Source organism: Sus scrofa, chromosome 10 (assembly GCF_000003025.6).
Source record: "Sus scrofa isolate TJ Tabasco breed Duroc chromosome 10, Sscrofa11.1, whole genome shotgun sequence".
In the NCBI taxonomy this organism is placed as follows: Eukaryota; Metazoa; Chordata; class Mammalia; order Artiodactyla; family Suidae; genus Sus; species Sus scrofa.
Window position 1 is genome coordinate 27,093,711 of NC_010452.4, and position 25,128 is coordinate 27,118,838.

General features: G+C 44.1%; 1 protein-coding gene across 11 annotated transcripts in view; it reads right to left on the bottom strand.

The window, feature by feature from the left end:
* Positions 1 to 25,128, bottom strand: part of C10H9orf3 (chromosome 10 C9orf3 homolog) — a 394,233-nt gene that overhangs the window by 15,596 nt on the left and 353,509 nt on the right. For 10 of the 11 annotated variants that reach the window (XR_002336297.1, XR_002336299.1, XR_002336292.1 and 7 more), the window contains one exon: positions 9,593 to 9,709. The exons of the other annotated variant lie outside the window; for it this stretch is intronic. Coding sequence is in view for 2 of the 10 variants with exons in the window: in XM_021064603.1 (XP_020920262.1) it covers positions 9,593 to 9,709 (117 nt within the window). In the remaining 8 variants the exon portion in view is untranslated. The remainder of the gene's footprint in view (positions 1 to 9,592; positions 9,710 to 25,128) is intronic. 11 annotated transcript variants of the gene reach the window in all.

Sequence of the window (25,128 nt, forward strand, 5' to 3'; positions counted from 1 at the left end):
TGCTTGACATAATTAGTTATTAGGGAAATGAAAAATCAAAACCATAATGAGAATTCTCTTCACACCCAGTAGGGATGGCTAAAATAAAAGACAGACGATGACAAGTGTTGACAAGGATGAAGAAACACTGGTACCCTCAAACACTGCTGGGGAGGACGTAAAATGGTGCTTTGGAAAACAGTCTGGCAGCTCCTCAAAAGGTTAAACAGACTTACCATATAATCCAGCAATTCCACTCCTCAGGTAGACCCCAAAAAAGTGAAAACATAATGTCCACACAAAACCTTATACCCAAATGTTCATAGCAGCATTACAAACAGCCAAAAACCCAAATGTCTAACAACTGATAAACGGTTTAGGCAGCTGTGGTTTACCTATACCAGCAAAAACATTTGGTGATAAAAAGGAATAAAGTGCTGATACAGGCAAAACATGGATGATTCCTGAAAACAGTATGTTTGCTAAGTGAAAAGCAGCCAGTCCCAAAAGGTGTATGTGGTTCCATTTATATAAAATTCCAGGAGTTCCTGTTGTGGCGCAGAAGAAACGAGTCCAACTAGGAGCCATGAGGTTGTGGGTTTGATCCCTGGACTCGCTCAGTGGGTTAAGGATCCGGTATTGCTGTGGCTGTGGTGTAGGCCAGCAGCTGTAGCTCCAATTGGACCCCTAGCCTGGGAACCTCCATATGCCACAGATGAGGCCCTGAAGAGACAAAACGAACAAACAGAAAACAAAAATAAAAGTCCAGAAATGGCAAATCTATAGACACAGAAAGATTAGTGTGGTTGCCAAGGACTGGGGGTGAGGTGGGGAGGGGGGATTGGGATGACAGCTAAAGTGGACAGGGTTTCTTTGGGAGCTGATGAACATGTTATAAAACTGACTGTGGTGATGGCTGCACAGCCCTGTCGATATGCCAGAAACCACTGAGCTGCACACTTTAAAAAGGGTGAATTATATGGTATACGAATTACTTCTCAAAAAAGTTGCTATTAAAAACAACCCAAGACGTTCCTATTGTGGCTCAGAGGATTAAGAACCAGACATAGTGTCGGTAAGGATGCTGGTTCAATCCCCAGCCTCGCTCAGTGGGTTAAGGATCCGGAGTTCCCGTGAGCTGTGTGCAGGCAGGCAGCTGAAGCTCTGATTAGACCCTTAGCCTGGGAACTTCCATATGCCACAGATGTGGCCCTTAAAAACAAACAGACAAAAACAAAAAACCCCAAGAGTCAAGCTGGGGAAGGCTTTTCCAGCTAAAGGTACTTACTACTCTAGGCAATCAATTCCCGAGGAAACTACCTGCTGTGCTGACAGTGGAGCCAAAAGGACAGGCCTGGCTCTGGGCTGCTGGCTGCCAGCTAGCTGCTCTCCCCATGCCTGTGGATTTTCTATGTTCAGCCTGGGCTCTGCTTCTACCCACAAATGGGCACAATCAGTTGGTATATGGAACACAGTCCCATGTGGTTCAAGGCTGCAGCAAAGCAATGTGCAGGAGCAGCTTTAAAAATCATTTAGTGCCACCCCATAAAATTTAGCTGATCTTTAAATTTCATTCCCCAACAGACACACAAAATACCATCATTTGCACATAAATGGGGGGTCCTTTTTCCTTTCTCAAAACGATTTGAATTCAATACAGTTGTTTTCTCTTTGCTATCAAGGACCAGCAGAGAGCCTGGCCCAGAGGAGGCATAAGCTGCCAGGGGGTCATGTAGGGTCTGTGGGGCACTGCCCCCTCCCTGCTGGCCACTGGTGCTGTGGGAGCTCCCACAGGCTGCAGGGAAAAGCTCATTCTACCTGCAGCCTCCACCTTCCACAGCTTGAGGGCCAAAGTGAACTCTCAAATCCTGGTGCACCATGGAACTAGAGAGCAAAGGTGCACAGGAAAGGCACAGGAGGGAAGAAAAGTGAGCTGGGAAGATATTTTGGCAAAAGTAGGCCCTGTAGTTTAGGGCACTTAAGGTATGCTTCACATGGGAATATGACTTGGTTTATAATTCGGAAAGAAAAGGGTCGTGCTTGCTGTGTGTTTGGGAGTGTGGATTTCAGTACAGAAAGCCAATACAAAGATATATAACCTACTGACCGAGGGATAAAGAACCTATAAAAACCCACATGCTGATTTCACTTAACATTAACGACAAAAGGAACAGGAGATGCAGCTGAGTTTGGGAAAGAAGAGCATCAGGGCAATGTTATTTATCACCCAGAAAATGTGTACATCTCTGCAATCTTTCTGAGAAAAATCTGTACAGATAGGGGTGGGGAGGTACACAAATATGCAGACAATAAGAGTAGATAATGTCCCTTAAATCTTAAAATATCTATACAATAGGACCTGCCGCTATACCCAGTGGAAGAAGCAATGGCAAAGAATGACCAAGAACTCTTCCGATAAAGTCTGGTTGAACTTGTAGCTACAAGTCTGCCTTTAAATGCTCTTCTCTTCTTCATTTACAGAGAAATTCTAAATGTTATGACCGATGATAACTGCTCATTTTAAAGGTCTCTTTAAGAAAAATCAGGAGTTCCCGTCGTGGCGCAGTGGTTAACGAATCCGACTAGGAACCATGAGGTTGCGGGTTCGGTCCCTGCCCTTGCTCAGTGGGTTAACGATCCCACGTTGCCGTGAGCTGTGGTGTAGGTTGCAGACGCGGCTCGGATCCCGCGTTGCTGTGGCTCTGGTGTAGGCCAGCGGCTACAGCTCTGATTCGACCCCTAGCCTGGGAACCTCCATATGCCGTGGGAGAGGCCCAAGAAATAGCAAAAAGACAAAAAAAAAAAAAAAAAAAAAAAAAAAAAAAAAGAATTATACAAGAGCTTTATTTTTTCCCACATCATAAAAGGCACATGGTTTAAAAATACTCCTATGTCTAAAGCAACGGAAGGAAAATCACCCCAGTCTCTTTTATCATCCATACCCCCGGCCAGCTTTCCAAACCCTACAAATTACAATGCTGCGTCAAAAGGACAGCTGCGCCCTCGCCAGCACGGTTTTGGCTTTTTAGAAGATGGAGATTGAGTCACGCTTTTTATAGGTCATAGCCTAGAGTTCAGATCCATTAGCCTTTGACCTCTTGATCTGCCACCTGAGCTTGACCATGTCAAGGGGCCCATGAGCCAGACGCCATATCCCTGGGAAGAAACTGTGACAAACAGCCCCATGCAGGATATGGCAGGTGTCACCCTGTTCCACCCGGCCCCTCGCACCTCACCCTGGAAAACCACTTTGCTAATTGCCACACACCATTCAAGCCCTCCACGACCGACCGCCTCTTTTTTTAATGTTCAATCGGAAAACCTGCCTCCTGGGGGCTTTGTTCCACGAGGGTGCCTCCCCGGCACTGCTGGGTAGTGACCTGGGCAGCCTGGGGGGTGGGGGTTGGGGGGATGCAGGCCCCTGGGGCAGCCTCTAAAAGGGAAGAAAGACAGGAAAAGGCGCCCATGGTGGGGGGGAGGGGGCTTCGGCGGCACCTGCGCTTGAGCCCCAGTGTCCTTGCACAGCCCTGCGGTCATGCTGGGGCCGTGGCGCCAGCCCGGCAGGCCGCCCTCATGCACCACCGTGATTACGGGGCCTGACGTCAACAAGGCCGGTGTCTGCCTTTGTGCTACTTAGATTCTGCATCGGGATCGGGCTGGACCAAAGGGGAAGGAGGTACCGAGTTCACCACACAGAGCATTTTACTCAGTGTAAACTGCTGAGCGTCCTGAAGTGGCAACAGAGCCCAGAGAGAGTCCCTCTGACCTCTCCTCGAAACTCCTCTGGGAGGAGAACAAAACAGAAGTGCCCTCTCTTGTAGTCAGAATACGACGCAAAAGTGACTGGGAGAGAAAAGGGGACCTGGGCCTGCCTGACCCCCAACACCCTGCAAAAGACTGACAGTCCCCGTGACCAGGAGTTTCAGCAGGAAAAGCACTGGGTAGAATCACAGCTACTGATCAGTCTTAGGCTGTAAACATATGAAACCTGACTAAACCTTTATTCTTGGCCCTTTGAATGCCTCTCCAGAAGTCTGTCCATCGTGAAATAGTCGCAGTTCACAGAAACTACCCTTTGGGTCTAAAGGAAATTCCGAAATGAGCATCAGAGCCGTCAGACTGCTGTGTTCCCATGACTGCACCTTCTACCTGTGGACTTCAAATAAATGCTATGCTGCTATTTTTCTTTTCCAACAAACCCTGAGTTCTCTTACTGACAATGTATTCAAATCCATGCCCTCCCTGAAATGTGTAAAAAACCCACCAGGGAAGGCAGCCAGTTTACAAGGTTTTCAAGGGCTCTTCCACCTGAAGCAGAGGAAAATCAGTCAGGAGGGGAAAGGCCTGCAAGGTTGGATGTTTTTCCATTTGCAGTCAACCTTGAAAGTGTCCTTTTCAGAGCAGAATGCAGCCAGATGCTGGCGTGGCTTCTCTGTGTACTACTGGTAAAACAGGTTTGTCCTTGCTTACCAACCCGCTTCCTGAGATTTACTTGCTACTGCTACTTGAGTTTGCAATTCCTTCTTTTTCTTCCATGTGAAGCATTTTGTTTTCACCTCACTCAAGGTGACATTCTTTGGCACCTTGGGAAAATACAGCTGGCTCACGGTGGCCCCAGAGGTAGTTAACTATGTTCTAGCCATTCCACTCTGGGTTCTAACCACTCTGGGTTCAGAGACTTTTTTAGATGAGACGAAAAAGTTGCCTTTTGTGGTCAATTGCTGCTTTAGAGCACTGGTTCTTAACCTGGATGACTCTATCTCCCAGGAGACGTTTAGCGATGTCTGCAGGCATTTTCAGTTGCCAAAACTGGGGTAAGGAAGCAGGGAGAGGATGCTTTTGGCATCTCATGGAAAAAGGCCTGGGATGCAATATATCCTACAATGCACAGGGAGCTCCCGCCCCAAAGAATTATCTGCTCCTATGTCCAAAATGCCAGGTTGAGATAACTTGATTTAAAGCACCATCCCCCCCCCAAAAAAAAACTCTCCCAAGCCCCCAGATCAAGAATTCTGTGACCAGATGCCCAAGTGCTCTTAACACTACTTTCTTCTCTTTCTCTCTGCTGAGAGCCAGCAGTCCAGTCCAGGCCACTGCCATGCAGACAAGGAAAATGGGGCTCCTGAAGGTACGTGACTTTTAAGTGGCCACCAGCCATTTGGGGACCTGGGACCAAGTTCAGCTTGTTGCTAGGTCAATGACTCAGCCAGTACCAGGAAGAGTGGTAGCCGTGAGCAGAGACTGGGTGCCAGGGGAAGACAGATGCAGCACCCACTCTTTCGACCCCAAACTCACCTAAGGGGTCTCTTCCTTTCAACCAACACATCTTCCCCCAATACTGGGAGGGGATGACCTGGTGCTGATGGTGGCCTCTCCCTGAAAATTAATCTTCTGGCTCAACCTACCAACTGAGACATCAGAGCAGAGCATGGCACCACGGGGACTTTTCTGACTAACACGCACCACTCCCATCTAAGCCAGATGAGGCGGTGAGTTCCTGTTTGTTTCTGGATTTTCTGAACATTCATCTGAGGCGTCCCAGTTTCGAAATGTTCCACCGGAGTCTGTGGAAATAAGGTTGCTTCAAGGTCAGGCATGGGGCTCTTGAGGAAGAAAGGTCACAGGGCCAAGTTGCACAGAAGCCTCACCCCAGTACCATGGGAGAGCTATTTTTACAGCTTAAGAGACTTGCTGAAACTCATTTTTAAAAGGGTTTCAGAAAACAGCTTCTGTTCCAAGAATCAGTTGTCCAATATTTAAAAACCTTTATGGCTCTCTATTTGAACCGATCTGCTCAGAAACTACAGACGATGCATTTCTATGAACTAAGTTTCCTTCAGTCCATTTTCTCACCTGGGAGAGCAGCCCAGGATATGGCTGGAGGTTTGACTCCAGAGGTGGCACACGGTTGACTCCTGTAGTTAAGTGTTGGTTTCTAGGCTAAGGAATGCAAATATTCCTTCTCCAGCGACCTTCTTTTCAGACAAGAGTGCCACCCAAGAGGCAAGGCACAAAATGGCCTGAGAGGACACGTGTTACTGTGCCCGGCTTAGGATATTTGCGCTCACGCATTTTTCCTTTAAGATTCTGAACACACGGGGCAGACCTGTGTATTCCCACCACCCACAAGGCAGGCACATCAGCAACTCTGTGCCCCTGACATGCCAACAGCTGGTCACCATCACCATCAAGCTGGTCATCATGCTCAGAAATCCTGACCAACAGAACAGACATCCCGGGAACACAACTGATACACAAAAGCAACACAACTAATACAAATGTGGAGCAACACAGAAAGAATCAAATAAAATAAAAGAATGAAAGAATTAAAATAAACCTCCCAGGGGGCCAGTGTCAGTTCCCCCACCACCACCACTGAGAAGGAAGATGGGAGGGGACAGGGGCAGGGGGGAGGTGATGGCAAAGACGCTAAAATGACTACTGAACAGAAAGAAGGATCGGGGGCCACCCTAGCGCAGGCTTCTTGCACCACGGAGGCTCCCAGTACTTTCCAGAACATGCCGTTTTGCCAATAAGCGATGCGCTGGGCAATGAGGGGCTTAGACGAGCTAGGGAAGGGGTGGCCTCGCCCTCTCGAAAAGTGACTTCACATCTGTGCTTTTGGGAAGAGTGAGGGGAGCCTTTCTGTACCTCTTAAGGATGAGGAATAAAGCCCCCATTGCCAGGGGCACTCCCGGCTGCTGCGCACAGACGCCCAATTCAACAGCACAGTCCCGGCGCCTGGGGCAGCACCCTGAACAGGGTGTTGGGGCCTTAACTCGCATTTGCTCCCTGCCAGCAAAATAGCTCCAGGGCCACGTCCCACTGCAACCACTCCACACACAACCTGCCACATGCCAGTATCTTCAGCCATGTTTCAAATGACTACTATTTATTCCACATTAGCAAGCTCTGATAACAACTGAAAGGGACGATCCTGCTATGTTTGGTCAAGAAGCAGCACCTAGAACAGAGTCAGAATCCTCATTTTTCCACCAAATAACAAATCTTTCTCCCATGAAATGTTCTGTCACTTAAGATAAAGGCAGATGGCTAGTCAACAAAATTCCTGCTAATCAGTGTCACAATAAATCACATTTAACTAATAAAGTTTCTAGAAAACACCCTGGTTGGTCAAAATCCTGTTGCTTTTCTGGTTCTGAGTGACATTTCAAGGCAACCTCACAGTGAGCTAAGCCGTCAGTGTAACTGACCACATGCCGGGGCCCCAGAGGGCCTGGGAAGGGGCAAGGCAGTGGCACATGGTCAGGCCTCAGGGCCTCCCCTGATCTGGGCCCTGTGCCCCCCTGACCTCAACCCGAGGTCCCAAAGTAGGGGTCAACCAGCTCCAGAGGGGGCAGGCCAAACGGGCCCACAGCTAGTAGGAGTGGGGTGGACGTCTTAGAATAGTTTTAAAAAGGAACAGCACCAAGAAGAATTATCTTGAGATGTGATAATTATATGAAATTCAAGTTTCAGGGACCATAAACACCTTTACTGAAACAAGGCACGTCTGTTCGTGTACATGCTGTCACGGCAGCTTTGGAGCCACAGCAGCAGAGGGGACTAGTTAGTTGTGGCAGAAACTGTACGGCCTAAGCTATCAAAATCTGCTCCTTTACAGAAAAACTTGGCTGACCCCCTATGCCATGTTCAGACTCCTGTACCTGTTGTCACCTCCGTATGGAAACCAGCCCTGACCCTTGGCTTTACATGGCCAACTCATTCCTGTCCTTAGGTGCTGGCTCGAATGTCACATTCTCTTTGTGGCCTTTCCTGCACTCTACCTGGAGACACCCAGCCCATGTCACCAGTACTCTCCTTTGCTGCTCTTTATCTGAGGCTGTCCTGTTCATTTACGTATGAGCTGTCTTTCCAAAATACAAACTTCCTGAGGTTGACCCTCGCCACTGCTGCATCCCTGGTGCCTGGCAGAGTTAAGCATCCGTGAACCGCACGAATGCTGGGCACGCTAGCTACTCAAACCGAGCAGAGCTTTCCTCAGGCCTCAGTCTCTCATCACCAAAGAACCACATCTGAAGAGACTGCCCAGGCTTTGGGCATCGTGGTATATTTTGTGAGATTGAAAAACAAGCAACCAAAATAAAACTTGTTGTATTTCTCAAAGGTTTAAGAAGTTATATATAACAAGCAAGTTGAGCTGTAAGTTAAGAACAGGATGTGCTTTATGTTTATGCCAAGAGGAAGGGGTGGGGGCGGGGGAAACAGGGTCTCCCACCTCCCGGCTTCTGGACGAGGAGGGACAGGTGCCCGGCACCTGCTTTGATCCTCCCGCCTCCGTCTGTCCACTGCCTGCCCGTCACTGAGGCCTGGCATTTCAGTGGTATTCAGCTCTGATTAAAGCATAACCTCATGCCTATAAATAGAGCCCTCCTTTAAACACTAATTAAAAATAACAGGCTGGCATTTGGAAACTCCTATAAACAAAAATATAAAGAGCTGAAGTAAACAGTAACAGTTGCACATTTCATCTATGCTCAGATGGGTTAAAAAAAAAACTACATATGTCTTCTCTCTCTTTTTTACATTAAATCCTAAATTTTACGTTAAGGGCTTAAAAATGTATAACAAAGTCCATCTTACCATCTTTTAACCTAACAACAAGCCGGCTTTTCTCGATGTACTCCCTTTTAACAATGGCAAGATTAATCTGAATAATATTTAACCCACGGAGTCTAAAGTATCATTTTGACAAGGCGATCAACAAGAAAAAATTACTGGGGTATTTTGCTTCCTCTTTCTATCCTCTGGGTTCAATATCCACCATGCATTTCATAGCATCTCTCAATGTGAAGCAGCCACATACCAAGTGCTCAACGGCCACATGTGCCTGACGGCTGCCATCATGAACTGCACAGTTTTTACATATTCAGTAATTCTCTAAACACAAATCCAACTTACCTGCGTTTTAGGAGTTCTATATAAAACAGCTTTTCTGACTGCGTGCTTAAGTCTTTACTTCAGATGACTAAATACACTGCATAGTATTTTCCAGGTTTAAAAAACCCTGCAACTTGTCTTAGGATTCACACTGCATTCTTCACCATAAGCTAAAAGATATTAAGGACCACGTCAAATTGCTTTCCCATAAGCATCCAATTTTGCTTTTCAAACCACGGCTGTTAGCTTTAGTTTTCATTTCCTTTCCACATGGCTCCTTTCCTGTCCTAACTGAATGCTACCAAGAAGCACTGGCACATCTGAGCCAAGTTTCCTTAAGCATGCAACAGGACGGCACCACCATCGTGCATAAGATGACCCGCCTGAGTTCACAATTCAAAAACACTCAATTCAACCCGCCTATGCATTCCTTGAAGAGGCGTCTGTCCACCTTGGTGATTTAAGAAGAAAGAGGGGGAAAAACTCAGGACCTCATGCCCTGGCAATGACCGGGATCAGAGGCCCCCCACTGGAGCAAGCACCCCCAGAGAAGCAGTTCACCCTATGCCTCAAGTACGGCTCTTCACTGGTAAGCACACAGCACGGGTGTGGTTAATGGAAGAGCAGTTCCAACAGGTGGGGACTCAAGGGGACCATCATTCTTCACCCACGGGGAGGGCCCACAATTTAAGTCGAGGGCGTTCCTTGTTACCTCTGCATCCTGCTCCGGGAGGTGGTATGTCCGCTCAAGGCGTTGCAGGGTTCGAGGGTTCAAGGTCGTCTGCTCTAAGAGATGCTCCAGAAGCAAGAGCAGCTGGTCTGGAAGAAGCTGAGGGCAAAAACGAACAGCCCGTGAAGATGCCGTGCAGCTTTTGAGAAATTACACCCAAACGTTCAGACCGAAGACAGCAAATCAAGGGTAACTTGGGCACTTCCAGCCGCTGTCTGAAACACAGGAAGGCTGCTGACTTGACTCTGGTAAAACCTCAAGGTTTATTTATCTACTTATTTTTGTCTTTTTAGGCCCGAACCCATGGCACATGGAGGTTCCCAAGCCAAGGGTCGAATTGGAGCTGCAGCTGCAGGCCTACACCACAGGCTCCAAGCCAGGTCTGTGACCTAAACCACAGCTCAAGGCCTACGCCACAGGATCCTTAACCCACTGAACGAGGCCAGGGACCAAACCTGAATCCTCATGGATACCAGTCAGATTCATTTCCGCTGAGCTACGACGGGAACTCCAAAACCTCAAGGTTTACAGTGTATCCCCAAAGACTCTGCTTTCTGGGGCCTCATTAAGCCCTATTTTCCATGTCATTTCTATATTTAAGAGCAGATCAAAACTGTGTTTACCTTTTTAGGGTGTACACCGTATGTTTTTCTAAGGTGTACAATGTGATGATTTAATGTACATATACACATGGTGAATGATAAAAACTGCGCCTATTTTAACAAAACATTATCATAGTTTTATTAGATCTTTTTATTTACGGCATGCATATGACAGAAAGTGTCATTTAGCCTAGACAAATACTCAAGAAACCACGTAACCTTAGGTAAACACATGGTAGTTTAGCAGAAACATGAAGCAACTTTCAGATTTCCTTCTTTACCATATAAATCTTGAAAATGTATACCAAAAACTAAAGAGCATGTAATGGAACTAGAACCATGTCTCCCTCCATTATAAAAACTGTAAGTTCATTACATTATTCCATTAAAAAAAGGTTGTATATGTATATGATTATATGTGCATGTATGTATTATTTTATACACACACATACACCACACACACACACACACACACACACACAAGATCACCCATATTCCTGAGTTTTCATACTGGATAAGTAAAAATGGTGTTCTAGTTAAGGGCAGAGAGGAAATAGTTTTTACGTGGTTCAAAAATGAACTCATCTGTGAACAAACAATACTTATGAAATCCAAGAACTTAAAAATATCTGTCCTTTTCACTACTGTACCACAGTGCCTAGATCAGCCTCTAGCACAGAACTGCATTCAAACTGTTGACAGAATGGGGGAAAAATCAATTTAAGATAGATCTTGTAGGAACTGAAAAATGTTTATTCTGAAATGAAGGTCTTTGAGTTTCCTGGTGGCTCAACAGGTAAAGGACCTAGATCCCTGGCCCGGCAACTCCCCCATGCTGCAGGCACAGCCAACAAATAAGTAAATAAATAAATATATAGAAAGTCTTAATTACCATGAATTCTACTATTGTCTACATTTAGCTTTTCTCCATTCTTGCTCATGCCCAGATAATTGGTGTCAATTAACCCAAATTTAAGGCTCTGGAAGTCAACACCACAGCAACAGAACATCTGGGTTTTAACCCCCATTTTGTTACCCTAAAAGAAATTTTTAAAATTTAAAATCTTCTCCAACCTCTCTTTACCTTTCGGCCCAAGTGTGCACTCTGTTTCTGCCTGCCCTCCCCCCATTCTTTCTCTCTCTCTCTCTCTCTCACACACACACACACACTTTTCCAAAAATGCATTTGTAAGAAAACCCAGTGGAGACTTCATGCATGACATTTACCAGGTAATTCAACAAAGAAAGCCTTTCTTGTATTTTCTCACTCACCTTTCTAAGCTCTTATAAACCCCACTTTCCTCTGGTGAGACAGATACAAATGTGCAACACTTGATTCTTGGGTATTTTCATCTTGTAACATCTCTCCACCACTGGAGTGTCATGCTGTGGACGCTACGGGGCTGACAGGGAAACCAGGTGCTTCAGCAAAAACAGAGGGTTAGGACTGAGCACCGCCCTGGGAGGTTCTCTACGCGAGAACGTGATGTCCTTCCCTTAGAAGGCTTGTTCTGTGAGATGCTTTAAAGATATCAAATTAGACTACATAACAACTAATACCAAAACACCAGTTTTCCATTTTCTACAGTTTTAGACACAGGAGGCTACTTTTATGATATTAAAAAAGAAACGTGCTGTTTTCTCAAACAGGCCAAATCCGGGAGCACCAGCTTCTGGGGGGCATCTGTCCCGCGTGCACACTGTCCACACAACGCACGCACGTGGCAGGCAGGCAGGCAGGCACTGGCGGCCACAGGCTGTGCCACAGGCCGAGTGAGGACTCCCACCCAGCTCCCCCGAAGTCCCAACCAGGAAGCAGGGCTGAGACTCTGTGCCCCCCCATTTCCTGCGGCCCCTCGTGCTGTAGCCCCATCTCTGCAGCCGGCCCAGCACTCCAGCTCCCTCAGCCCTCCTTCCCACCCATCTCAACCTGCAGCCTCTTTCTCTAGATGTTCCTTCCCTACCTTCCAAGCGGGGCCCTTATCCAGCAGAGGCCATGCCTTCAGCCCCAGCCCTGACTGTACCCCCTTCCTTCCCCTGTACGGACCCTCCCTGACTGCCCTCCTGCACTGGAACCCTCCCCACAGAGCCTACCTTTTCTCCCTGGGAGTCTCTCCCCACCTACCCCACTACAGCCCTTTCCAAAGCGTGCTCCACGTGGCCCCCATCCCGCAGCGGTGGGCTGGTCTGGGTGCCCGTCCAACAGCAGCCCACCTGCCCGCACTGGGTCACGGTGGCTACCCAGTCCTGCCTCCCCAGTGGCACGCTCACAACGGGTCAGCAGCACTTCTGGAGGCAGCCTATCCCAGGCAGCAACAGCCAGGCACGCAGACAGCTTCTGGGGAAGGGCCCAGCCTGATATAGCACAGAACACCCATCAGCTGGGGGTGGGGGCCTCACTCACTAACTGCAGCAGGAACAAGCCCAGCCAATTTGCAGAATTACAGGGAAGGAAAGAGCAGAAAGAAAAGCATCTCCCTATTATGTGCTGGTGCTTACTTACAAAAGGCCTATTGTTAGAACTTGGGTTTAGCATTTGGCTTAAACTAGGGAGATCCATGGAGGAAGGAAACCCTGAGGAAGATGACTGGCTTGGTCCTCAATTTACCTCAACTGGGTTTAACCAATAAACCCCTCTTTAAAATCAAGGTATTACTAATATGTGAACCTATCAAAATGTCTGGATTCATACTCCTCCCCCCTCCCCTTTTCAGCCACATCCGAGGCACATGGAAGCTCCCGGGCCAGGGATCGAATCCAAGCCACAGCTGTGACCTAGGCCACAGCTGTGGCATCGCGGGATCCTTAACCTACAGTGCCAGGCCGAGGATCAAACCCGAGTCACCACAGAGACAATGCCGGATCCTTAACCCACTGCACCACCACAGCAATGCCTTGGATTCATGCTTTTGGATCTCCTGCAGTTTTCTTCTAAGCAGAAAGTTCACACATGGGCACAGAGAAATAGAACCAAGAGGATCACTGCAAGCTTCCGCCCTCCCTAATTTTAGGCAATGGAAAAGCAGGGAAAGCCAGGACCCTGACGTAAGATGGGCAGCCAAGAGGGAAGGGAGGGAGTTAAACCAGTGTGGTTCTTTGTTCAGTTTACTTTAATTGGAGAAATGAAAAGAGCAAGCAGGCGCACACCCCCCATCAGCTCTCCTTCCTCCCTCACGAAGGAAGGCGCCCCATGGATGCGGCAAGCACCAGCTTGTTCAGAGGCGGGCAAAGGCACCAAGGCCCAACAGAGAATGAGAACATTCCTTCTTGGCAGTTGAGAGTCCTTCAGAAAGGGTTTGTGTAAATGACTCTCACTTAGTAAACAACTTGTAGCCATTTGGCTTTCAAGTGTAACTTTCTAACCCACGAGTGGGGGTGGCAGGGATGAGGGAGTTTCTAAACAAGGAGAAAACTAGAAAAAAACAGGGATCAAATGCTATTTTAGTAGACAGACAATAAAACCAACTCAGTATCTTTCACTCAGGGATAAGGAAGTAAACATTACCTCATTTTTACATGAGAGTACAGATCTTGAAAAGAGGGTCTTAAAACAAAAACGGGGTCAGTAGCTCGCTTTAATAAAGTACACTTCGCTTTGTAAAATAAACATTTACTCCCTCTAAAGCCACCCTAGGATGAAAAAGTACTAAGTAATAAACCAAAATGTTTGCAAAGCCACCGAGAGATATCTTACACTAGCGAATGGGCTCAGACGCTGTGCCGGGGGGGCCACCCACCCTGGCAGCTGGCACGGCGGCAACCGGGAAATGCTCTGTGGGTCACTCCACTGCCACCCACGGAGAAATCAAATGAAATTTCACATGACTTCCAGGCGGACTCTGTTTAACACGGTTGTATGGGGGCAGCAGACAAGACACCGCTACCAGGCACACTATGGAGTGATTAAGAAAAACAAAGCACATGCTTCGGAGCATTATCTCCTGAGAAGGCAGCTCCTGTGAACATTATAAAAAGAATTTGCCTTTATTTCTGAGGGTCTAGTAGCACTCACACCCACAGTTCAACAGTGACAGGAATAGAAAGTTCTTTTTCCTTTGCACAAACAAGGAATTCATGATGAGGTTATTATTTTTTCCATATGGAAACCAGCTCGGTATTTTTAAATTGCATCTGCCTCAGAAACTTAGACAAAATAAGAATGGGGTGCCAAAGTCATGTGGGTACTGGAAACAGAGAACTTCACAACAGTGGGAAACGTACTCGCGCCCAACACACAGAAGACCTGAGGAGGTCAAGTCACTACAATGAGATGTGCTAAGACTTTAGGAGTCTGTGTTCTTGCTCTAAACAGGGAGGATTCCATGGTTGCTAATTACCCAGAAATGCAAAGGGGGGGGGGTAAAAAAAGTCTACCTCGTAATTTTTCCCAGTCAACATAAGAGTTGAGGCAAGCCGCACAAGTCTGAACAGTTCTCAAGAGTTGGTACATACAATCTTGGAAAGAAAGTATGGATTCTTCCAACACCACCCCCCCGTACCCCTACCTCCCAGTCTACAAGCAGCACAAAGAAAAGGAACCCTGATTCTTCTAGAAGCCTAAGAGGCCGCGTAGGGCTGTCCCGGGGGCTTCACTCACTCCTGGCTCCCCGAAGACCACCCACACAATGGAGGCCCCTCCACCGGTTCTCTCGCTGTAGCGCCACCCTGAAAGGGCCAGCTGGCCTCCGAGGGCAGAAAATGTCCCCGACGCCTTGCACACTGACCTTCCACAAGCAGGACAGACGCAGGAAGCTGGGGCACGCGCACGTCCGAGGCCCCCGGCCGCACCCCTCCTAAAGCAAAGGAGGGCACCTCCCCTCGCAGCCCAGCTGGCGCTGCAGCCGCACACGAAGGCAGCCTCCTCGGAGAGGCTCCCAGACGGGGGTGAGCCCGGGACTGATGCAGCCACCGACTGACAGTGGCGTGAGTTCTATTATTACCCCATTAGCACTCTGGGATCTGTGCCTAAATGAAGCATGCTTCCTCCCTGATGCCGCTTCCTTTTATCCTGGCTGGAGACTAACAGCGGATCAATGGGGGCAATACATATGATGTCACTTCAATTTACAGCGACGGCCTCCCTCTCTTTCAGCTGGTCTGAAATACACGGAAAGATCGATTCTTCCCAAAAATGGTTAAAAAATGCTTAGGGAGCATTCTTCGTCCAGAAAAGCATTCTCTGCTATATTTGTCGATGTTACTACGGCAGGAACTGTTTACACTGAACAAAAACAGAAGAAATGGGGGAGGGAGGAAAACCTCAAATTCTCCTGGACGCTGGCTACATGGAGGGTCCAAACCAGAATTGGGGTGGCTGACCTTTGGAAGTCACACATTTTCTGGCACAGAGGTACAAAAGAGACAGCGGTTCTCCATGGCCCCTTGGATTAAAAAGGTAATCCCACAGATATAAAGTGTCCTTTAAATCAGCCTTCCCCAGAAGTCTAACAAATTCCCTTCTACTCTTCCCAGAAAACACACCCACCCCACTCTACACCCTCAAGTGCCCCCACAGAGCACAGGTGTGACAGCAAACTGTTCCCATTCATAGGTCTTCCCACGAAGGGCCACGAGGAACTCCGACAACAGGACACAAGACAGAACTTTAAACCAAGGTATCCTGCAGACACTGCTCTGAACCAAAATAAAACACGGTAAGTAAAAATCTTGGGTTGTCTGAGTTTTCATACGATGAGCTTTGAAAATGGGGTAAAACTGAGATAGAATCCATGGAGATTCTCAAAACAAAAGCGTTCTTCTTCCTCACAATCCCCAAACCCCAAATCCTGAGAATCAGAACTCTGGTGAGCTGACTCTGCCCACCCCAAACCCTGACCAGGACCATGTTAGTATAGATCTTCTTTCATCTGTCACTTTTCTTTTTTTTTTTTTTGTCTTTTTGCTATTTCTTGGGCCGCTCCCGCGGCATATGGAGGTTCCCAGGCTAGGGGTCAAGTCGGAGCTGTAGCCACCAGCCTACGCCAGAGCCACAGCAACGCAGGATCTGAGCCGCATCTGCAACCTACACCACAGCTCACGGCAACGCCGGATCGTTAACCCACTGAGCAAGGGCAGGGACCAAACCCGCAACCTCATGGTTCCTAGTCAGATTCGTTAACCACTGCGCCACGACGGGAACTCCCATCTGTCACTTTTCTAATGACAAACATGTTTAAGTGACAAAAAGGAATCATGTGACATGTTACACAGGCAAGTGTCTGCTCGAGAGTTGTTGGCAATGCGAATATCATGATATTAGGAAAGGACTTTAAAACTGTAACCTGGATAGAGGAGAAACAGAACTGATTTGAGCTGCTTCTAAAACCAAACTGAAAAACAAACTTACAAAAGAAAAACCATCCTTTCCATGGTGAAGAAAAACAAGACATCTTAAAGAACTGCCAAGTCAAAACAATTTTCTTCAAAATAAAACAATCAATAGGTATATTTATCTAGCATAGTCAGTTATTTCTGATTATCAAACATCTTTAGGGAATATGTCTATAGTCAAGTTCTAGAAAAAGTCAAACAGAAGCAAATATTCACATAATTCACTTCACACAGAAAAAAAGGTGTATTTACTATACTTGGGGGAAAACAATTGTAAAAGCTACAGATGAAAAAAAAAAAAAATCAAATCACACTTCTGAGCCATAGTTCGGTGGTGGTGCTTCCAAAAGTGACACCCAGTGACCAAAACAGACGCCACCAAGAGAGAGTATCTGAAACAATTCATTGGCCTAAATCATTCTCATGTCACATCATAAGGGTCAAATTTTCATGTGCTAACATTTCCCTCACTTTTATAAAACTTACCCAAACTATATGCAATTTGATACAAAACATAGTATTTAAAGGACATAAAATGCAATCCTCTTGTCAACTCCTACAGTCATGTGTACACTAATGGTTTATGGGAAAATAAATCTTTGTAAATACGCAAACTAAAAATTCTCAAGTGTTTTACAAGAGATGCTTGGTATCTCCGTGTCAGCCCTCCCTACTCGGGAACTTGCCAGACCAATAACCAAAGGGGCCAAAGCGAGACCATTCCTGACCGGAATTTTATGCTTCTCAAGAAAATCATCGCTCATGAAGAAGAAACTATAAATTCCTAAGTGCTTTAGTCCATTCACCCTACCATGACAACACTCATGCTCAATGTAGGCCTTGTTTAAAGCTTTCTAAAGAATTTGGAACACTTGAAAGCATCAGAGACTACTTCTAACTTTTCCTGTATTCACAGTTTTTGGTTTGTGTTTTCTTTTAATAGAAATCTGCCTCTTTTCTTTAGAATTAATGCTCTTACCTAAGTTAATACCACTGGACTTAAAAATTGATGTATTTATCTTGAATAAGAATATACAGTTTACGAATCTGCCTTCCTCAGTGATAATGTGGTATTTTCTAACTCAAAATTCTGGTTGCTCACCGACTACTTTACGACCACCCCAAAGTCCACCATATGAATGAATATACCTTTATTGTGAAAACAATCGGTCAAATTCTGCGTGTCAAAATCCTGGCTATGGTATATAACCATCACACAGCAGATGACTACGCAGCTATTTTAAAACAATGAGATGTTAATTGTTTCTGTATTATGCTGAGGTGGAAAGAGATGTTATTAAGCGAAGGGAAAGTTAGAAGAGAAAGTAGACTACAGTTGAATTTGGATGAGTAACTGCCTAAAGATATACACAGAGAAACTGAGTAACTTCACATCAAGTTTTTCTCTTAAGTAACTTACATGAGCTGCCTGGTCTTTTTCTTTCCTGACTCCAGATCCAGCTGAACTGTTTTTCTTAAACCATGTTAAAAATTTTGTTTCCCAATAATTTACTTAAAGGAGAGAAGATCCACTTTATGAAGAAATTCAACACCGAAACTCTAAGCACTGAAATGCGTAAATGATTACGCACATGCTCTAACGAAAAACTGAGCTAGCAACCTGGAAACCAGGGGCTTCTATAAAGCAGTTTCTTACAGGCAGATCCCCTAGCAGGGCTGTGCACCAAGAAATCCATCAGAGCTGCTCTATTCTTAGCCTTAACAACAATATTTGAAGTTTATATAGATCTCCGAAGTTTTGATGTTGTTACTTCTGAACAGAGAGGACAAATAATAAGGACAAATATAAGACGTAAGTTCTGTGTGAGCCATGCTCAAAAACTGAAAGATTTTTAAATTTTCCAAATGCTCTGCAAATATCTATGAAGCACTATGTCAAACAGTCATAGGCTCAGATTTTTATGTTGTCATTTATAATATAAATGAACTACCAAATATTTTGGGAGTTTTTTTTCCCCAAGGGAAAACCTAGTCACTGTAATTTCATTCAAACCCAGAATTTCTTCCTATCTTTCTCCAACTTCCTGTACTACTACCCCCCCCACGCGTCAAAATCAGACAGTCTGTGTGGGATGATCTGCTACAAATCTAATGCGCCTAGAAAATTACTACATCAATTATTAGAGTCCTCCGTGTAACATTTGGTTGGATTTATTTTCTACAGCTCTATGTTCCTGGTAAAAGTTGCGATGTGCTATGCACAAAATTAAGGTGTTCATATGTACAAAACACAAACCTTAGAAATATTCAGTCCGCTTAATATTTTTTCCCAATTGCTAATCCCCCATCATTGGAGGAAAGAATATTCGCTTTCCTCTAAATGATAGGGGATTAACAATTGGGAAGAAAAGTAAGCACTTACTGAAATTATGCTTTTTAAAATGTTATGGACAAAAATAGGATTCTCTTAAATTTAAACAAGGAATAACTGAGTTCAAACAAAACCGTATTTTAACTTCCATAAAAAGAATGTACACTTTTAAGGCAGATCTTTAAGGACTGGAACCCGATCTTGCTCGTTTCATGGGCCACCTACCCCATGCTAGATACTCAAATGTTTATCAAATTTAAATAAAGTAATGTAAATTTAAATAAAGTAATACAGTAAAATGGAGTAATACAGAAAAATGACTGCTGCCAAGCAATGATTCAATGATTTAGGTAAAACTCTATTAAAAGAAAATTGATATACCTAAATGTGAAAATTCAAGCCACCATTCCAAAACCTACACTCACTTTAAAAAGTTTTCTAAACCTTCTATATAATAACAGATGTGGTAGATAATTCCTACTTTAAAGGCTGACCGTAAAATAACTGAAATGCACTGTCAATTGTAACCGACTGCAATCAATGAAATGATGGCTCTGCAATGTTTTTAAAGAACTAATGAATAAGTTAAGATTGTATTGTAACAACTCATTTCCCGCTAAGTGCAAAAGCTCAATAGTATCTCTTACAGAGACCTGGTTCCTGTGCTTTGCAGTCTCCTTTTTAAAATTTGTTATTACAGATTAGGTTTAAAAAATTATCAAAATTAACCTCTACAAAAAAGTAAGCCACAAAAACATTTTGGAGATAATGATGCCAGCAAGAGTTGCAAGGTGACAGAAAGATAAGAAACAGAAAGAAGGCGAAACCAAGTCATACTCTGGCGCTCGGCTCGGCTTGGACGAACGACCGGGACCGGATACAACGTGTGTACTTGACATCTTACTAATCACAGACATAATTTATAAACCAACTTCAATCTTAGGTATTTATTCTGGTGTAAGATCCTAACATTCCATCACTTCTAGGTCCTGCCCTGTCTTTTTCATAGGTGCGTAGTCAAAACAACAGAGAAATCTTTTGGGTCAGATTTTAATTTCGACTCTTCTTCTATTTTCTACCAAACCCAAACGAAGCATACATTTTAGGCACATGTCTACAATTTGCCGTGGCTTCTGTCATAAAGTTGACAAAGAAACACATACCTAAAGACATGTATAGCCCACCACAACTAGAGAGAAACTGAGAGATATGAGGCGGAAGGGGGGAAGGGATTCAGCCACGAGAATTATTGCTGGAAAAATACAGGAATAAAGTTGTTTTTACTTAATAAAAAAGTGTTGAGAGTATTGTATTACTATCCAGTGTCTCAGTTTTCTTTCACAGAATGATTTAATGTACAGAAAACACAGGAGTCAGGTTTCACTCAAATTCTGTACACTTTTGGATTCTAGTCCAGGCATTTTATATCCCAGATTAACTCTGAAAAGTTTTATGAGGAATAGAGCAAAGAATTAACTTCTTAAGGGTCACTTCAACACTTACAGAAACCTGCTATTATTGGGAAAAAAAAAAACAACAACAACAACAACAACAACAACCATGGACTTAAGAGCTTCAGGAAAAAGAAAGGCAGAGAACAAGTTTCACATACTTTCAAGAAGTGTTTACTTCATTTTTAACTCCTCCTTTTCTCTCTTCCACCTCAATACCAGTGCATCTAAAGGGAACAAAAGCTCTTAATGGGCCAGCATTTTGTATGACAGAGAAATGGCTGTCTTGTGGATGCACAAAGTGTAAGAAGGTAAAACAAACAGGTGAATGGGAAATAGAACAATATATGGCCTGCTCATGATCCATGCCAGGTTTGTTTACCCCAAAGTCGCAAGCAACGTACAAAGGGCTGACTAATCCATAAATCAATGTGACTTCCCATCATGATAAGAACTACTACCAACTAAACAATCAGACTGAAACGAGTGTTACAAATATGTTCTTTAGAGCTAAGCATACTCTTACTGCTATAAGAATTCAGACATTATAATCTTATTATGTCTACTGTGAGCTTCAAGTTGGACTCAAGGCCCAGAGCAGACTGAAGCGGATACAGGAGCAGGAAATCTGAAATTCGGCCTCATTTGTTGCTCCCACAGAAAAACTTTGTAATTTCAAATACTTCAATAAACAGAGATTAGTCTTCAAAAATGCAAAACATACTTATTAACCATGGACCTAAAACTTAGAGATCTAAAATCCCAGCAGGTCTGAGACCTATCAAAACCCTTTCATAGGTGTTAGTATGAAGGAGATTAAACTGAAGATCTGTGATCTAGTAGCAATCTAAAATCTCAATTACTGCAAGTTATTCCTAATAGACTCCTAAAGAAATTTCATTAAACTGCCATTAAGTTTTAGCGTTTTGATTCCTCTTTTATATGCCTTTATGTATGTATAAATGTATAACATCTCAAAAAAGAAAAATTCAGAATTATTTTATGAACATAATACATTTTAATAGCACAGAACTTTTCAAAATTGCAAGAAATGTTTAAGCATTTCTAAGTTTTTGAATTGTTTATCCATTTTAACGAAAGATAATCAGTCTATAGAAAACCAAACTGTCCCTCCTCTCAGTACCCAGATTATCTGCTTTATAAATTAACTTGGAACTTATGTTAAAAAGAAAAAGAAAAAAAAAGAGGTAAGCAATGAACAGTTTTCTTTGTGTAGGTTTTAAGAAATTTTTCTTATGTAATTAAAAAAAAACTTTAAGAGTTTACTCTCCACATTTTAACAGAATTTCTTCAACCGCGCTTTTAATCAAAGTCACAACATACCAATTATAATATATTCTATTCCAAAATGAAGCCTGATTTATAACAGATTAATCTGAAAAAAAGAAAAAAAAAGTGAGCACTGATGCCTTCAAAGTGAAAAGTGGACACACAGATTTTTCAATTACTAAATGCCACCTCAGAGGCTGAGAACCACTTTCCTACTAACTTCACAACGTAGGGTCTCATCTCATAACTTTGTAAGTAATAGTTACCTTTGAGAGAGAAATAAAACATGAACAGGCTGCTCCCTCCAGGGCTACCCAAACAAACTTCTCTTTAGAGTCAAAGCTAAAAACACTGCTTCTTTTACTGTCTGTGGTTAGCTGTCCAGCACTTGGTCGACGTTTCCATCTAAGAATGTTTGCACCGAATTGAGACCCAAGACCAGGACCCCTCTAGGTGAGCGCACACAAAGAGGAAGGAGAAGAGTTCTCTAGAGAAGAGAGCTAACCTCAAGAACCTTTCTAAAGAAGGCTCTAGTCTGAAGAGGTCATCTGTGACTCTTTCTCTGGATTTGTCCTTTAAGTACTAAGCTTTCTTGAGCACATCAGAACGTATTTGTTTTCCTGACTTTTCTTCCTTGAAGATTTGGGAAATACACAAAAAATTACGATACCGACGCCCATGACCTGAAATGCACTCAAAGTTTAAAAACGTCTAGTACAAAGGCATGAAAAGGAAGGCAAGAGCCCATGTATAGTATTTTTGAAGGCAACTAGAATTCCCATTCACATCCAATGATACCACCACGGGAGTGGGGATGCAAATCCACAGAATGGGCTGTTAAGCCGGGAGCAGAGGAGGATAGGATTATGAAGCAGAACGAATACGAGAGACCCAAATTGGCTTTCTTTCCCGCCAAGCTCATTTGGTGGAGAGACGGAAAGTTAAAAAGAGGAAAATGAGAAGGGATTTGGTAGACGGAGAAGAAACCACCTTCATTCTCCTAACGAGCACCAGCTGACGGCCCTGGGCACCCGCAGCTGTCAGACGGGCCAGCCCGACCTGGAGGGGGGAGGGAGGGGGGGACGGAGGAAAAAGTCCGACTTACTGAGGCTCCCGTCTGGGCGCGGGCCGGAGCCTGGAGTCCTCGCGGATCGGTCCCGGGCGCCGGCTGATATCCGCAGCGGCCGCCGTGCGCGCCGCCTCCTCTTCACGGGCCAATCCCCGGAGAGGCCGTCGCCGCCGCGCCGCGCCCCGCCCCGCCCCGCCCGCTCCGCGCGCCCCGTCGGGCCGGGTTCCCACCGCGCGGCGCCCCTTCGCGGCCACGCCCCTGGCCCCCACCCCGCCCCGCCAGTCAGCTCCCACCCAGTAATTACTCTAATTAGAAGTTTTAGTCTCAGCAGTTAAACAATGTCCAAACCAGTCCCAACACAGCCTGCAATTCAAATGGCTTTGAGAACAAAGGCAATCAGAGCTGCAACAATTTTTCCTCTAATTTATAGAATGTGAAGACTTTCTCTCGTAACTCACTGTACTTTAGGGAAAAAAAAAGTTTAAACTCCAGCGTACGTGCCATTTCACCATGATATCAGCATCTCTATGGAAAAACACCAGCCTATACTAGCTACAACAAAGAAAAAAAAGAAAAATCACTGTTATGAAAAAATGAATATTAAATGCATGAGTTTAGTGCCTCCTGCAGAACTGTCACAAATGTTCCTGGATCACCTGGTGAAAGGGTGAAAGATGTACGAAGATATGGGAGGGCTGTTTTCTTTACAGTGTACAGATTATGCCAATAAAAGGGCAACAAACCACCCAGGGCATCTTTCTAGTAATTAATCTGCATAATTCTTAATTAGTACTGGTTGAAGTGATCAGGCCTATTTTCCCCAGAAATTTATAATAGCCCATTCACAATTCTGAGTATGAGTCTCTTCAGTCTAGTTTCAGATGAACAGGGGGTATTTCAGGATGAGTAAAATTATAACCATGAAATATGTGCTTAGAAAAATAAAACACCAGAAACAACAAAAAAAGCCCTTTATTTTCCAGTACTGGTTTAATCTCTAAAGCAATCTGCATCCATTTTAGAATTACTAAACAATTTATGGCATGTGAAAGATTAAAAACAAAACCAAAGAAACACAGGCAATGAACTAGTGGAGTAGAAAAATAATAAAATAACCACTACAAAAACACTGAATAAAATAGGTTATATGACTCATGTCTTCCCCTTTCAATATATATTTTTCAAAAACATTTTCATTTTTTCAAGATATCAGGTAACTATAGTTTTTTAGTCTCACTCCATGCATTTACTCAATATGCTCTAAAATTTCTCCATTTTTAAATGAAGAAAATTGTTTTTAAATTTTTAAATTAAGTATAGTTGATTTACAAGGTGCCAATTTCTGCTGTACAGCAAAGGGACTCAGTCATATACACACCCGCACATTCTTATATTCTCTTCCATCATGATCTATCCCAAGAGACTGGATATAGTTCCCTGGGCTGCACAGTAGGACCTCACTGCTTATCCATTCTAAACGTGGTAGTTTGCATTTACTAACCTCAAATTCCCAGTCCATCCCATTCGCCACCCCCAAAATGAAGGAAATCTTCATATGATAAAAAGTTAACTGAGTACTTTATTTTGCTACAAAATGCTTTTAGCAGCTAAATCCGCCTCTCTAAATATCAATGTGACATATATCTGAACACAATGTAAAGTTGCACTGCAGTCACCACTTTGAAAGTTAATCTCTTTTAACAAGAAAAGCAACCCATTTCAAGTTAAAACAAGTAGAAAATAAGAAACAAAACCAAATGCAAACACTTTCAAATGCTAATGTGTCTACCTCGCCTAAAACTTCAATGCCCTGAAAGTAAGATGACATTCTTAAATGCTTGACATAAGAAAACCAGGTGCCTGGGAAATAAAAGCGTTAATAAAAGGATTCCCAGACACTTGTCCTGAAGATGAAATAAACATGATGAGCAATCGAGGACATAGGGAGAAAGCGCCTTCAGAGAAAAGATAATAGTCTCCCCAAATTTATTTTTCCAAAATTCCCCACTGAGTCAAGATCCTCCAGCAAAGTCAAGAGCTTTAAAGGTTTTCCTAGCTAAGTCCATTTCTTGGGTGGAAGACAGGGTATCACCCTTTGAAGGTAAAGAACATAAGCTTTATGCGTATTTTCAAATGTCTCAGAACATTAAAAGGAGTCATTTTTTTAACAAACCAATTTTTTTTTGAATTTGCAAAAAGCATATCTACCTTCAGATAATCAACAGTCTGTGGTCACAGACAAGAAGAAAGAAATTTGACAAAATATACCAAAATGTTCTTGTAAAAGTAAACATCTAACAGCCAAGCATCCATGTTGCTATCCACAGGACATAAACTTATTTTAGCATTTATTTTTAAAGCAAAAACTCGTTGCCATTTAAGCTACTGGTCAAAGCTGCAATTCTGCTTTTAAACTCAAAGGTAGGCAGCAAGACTTAAGATAA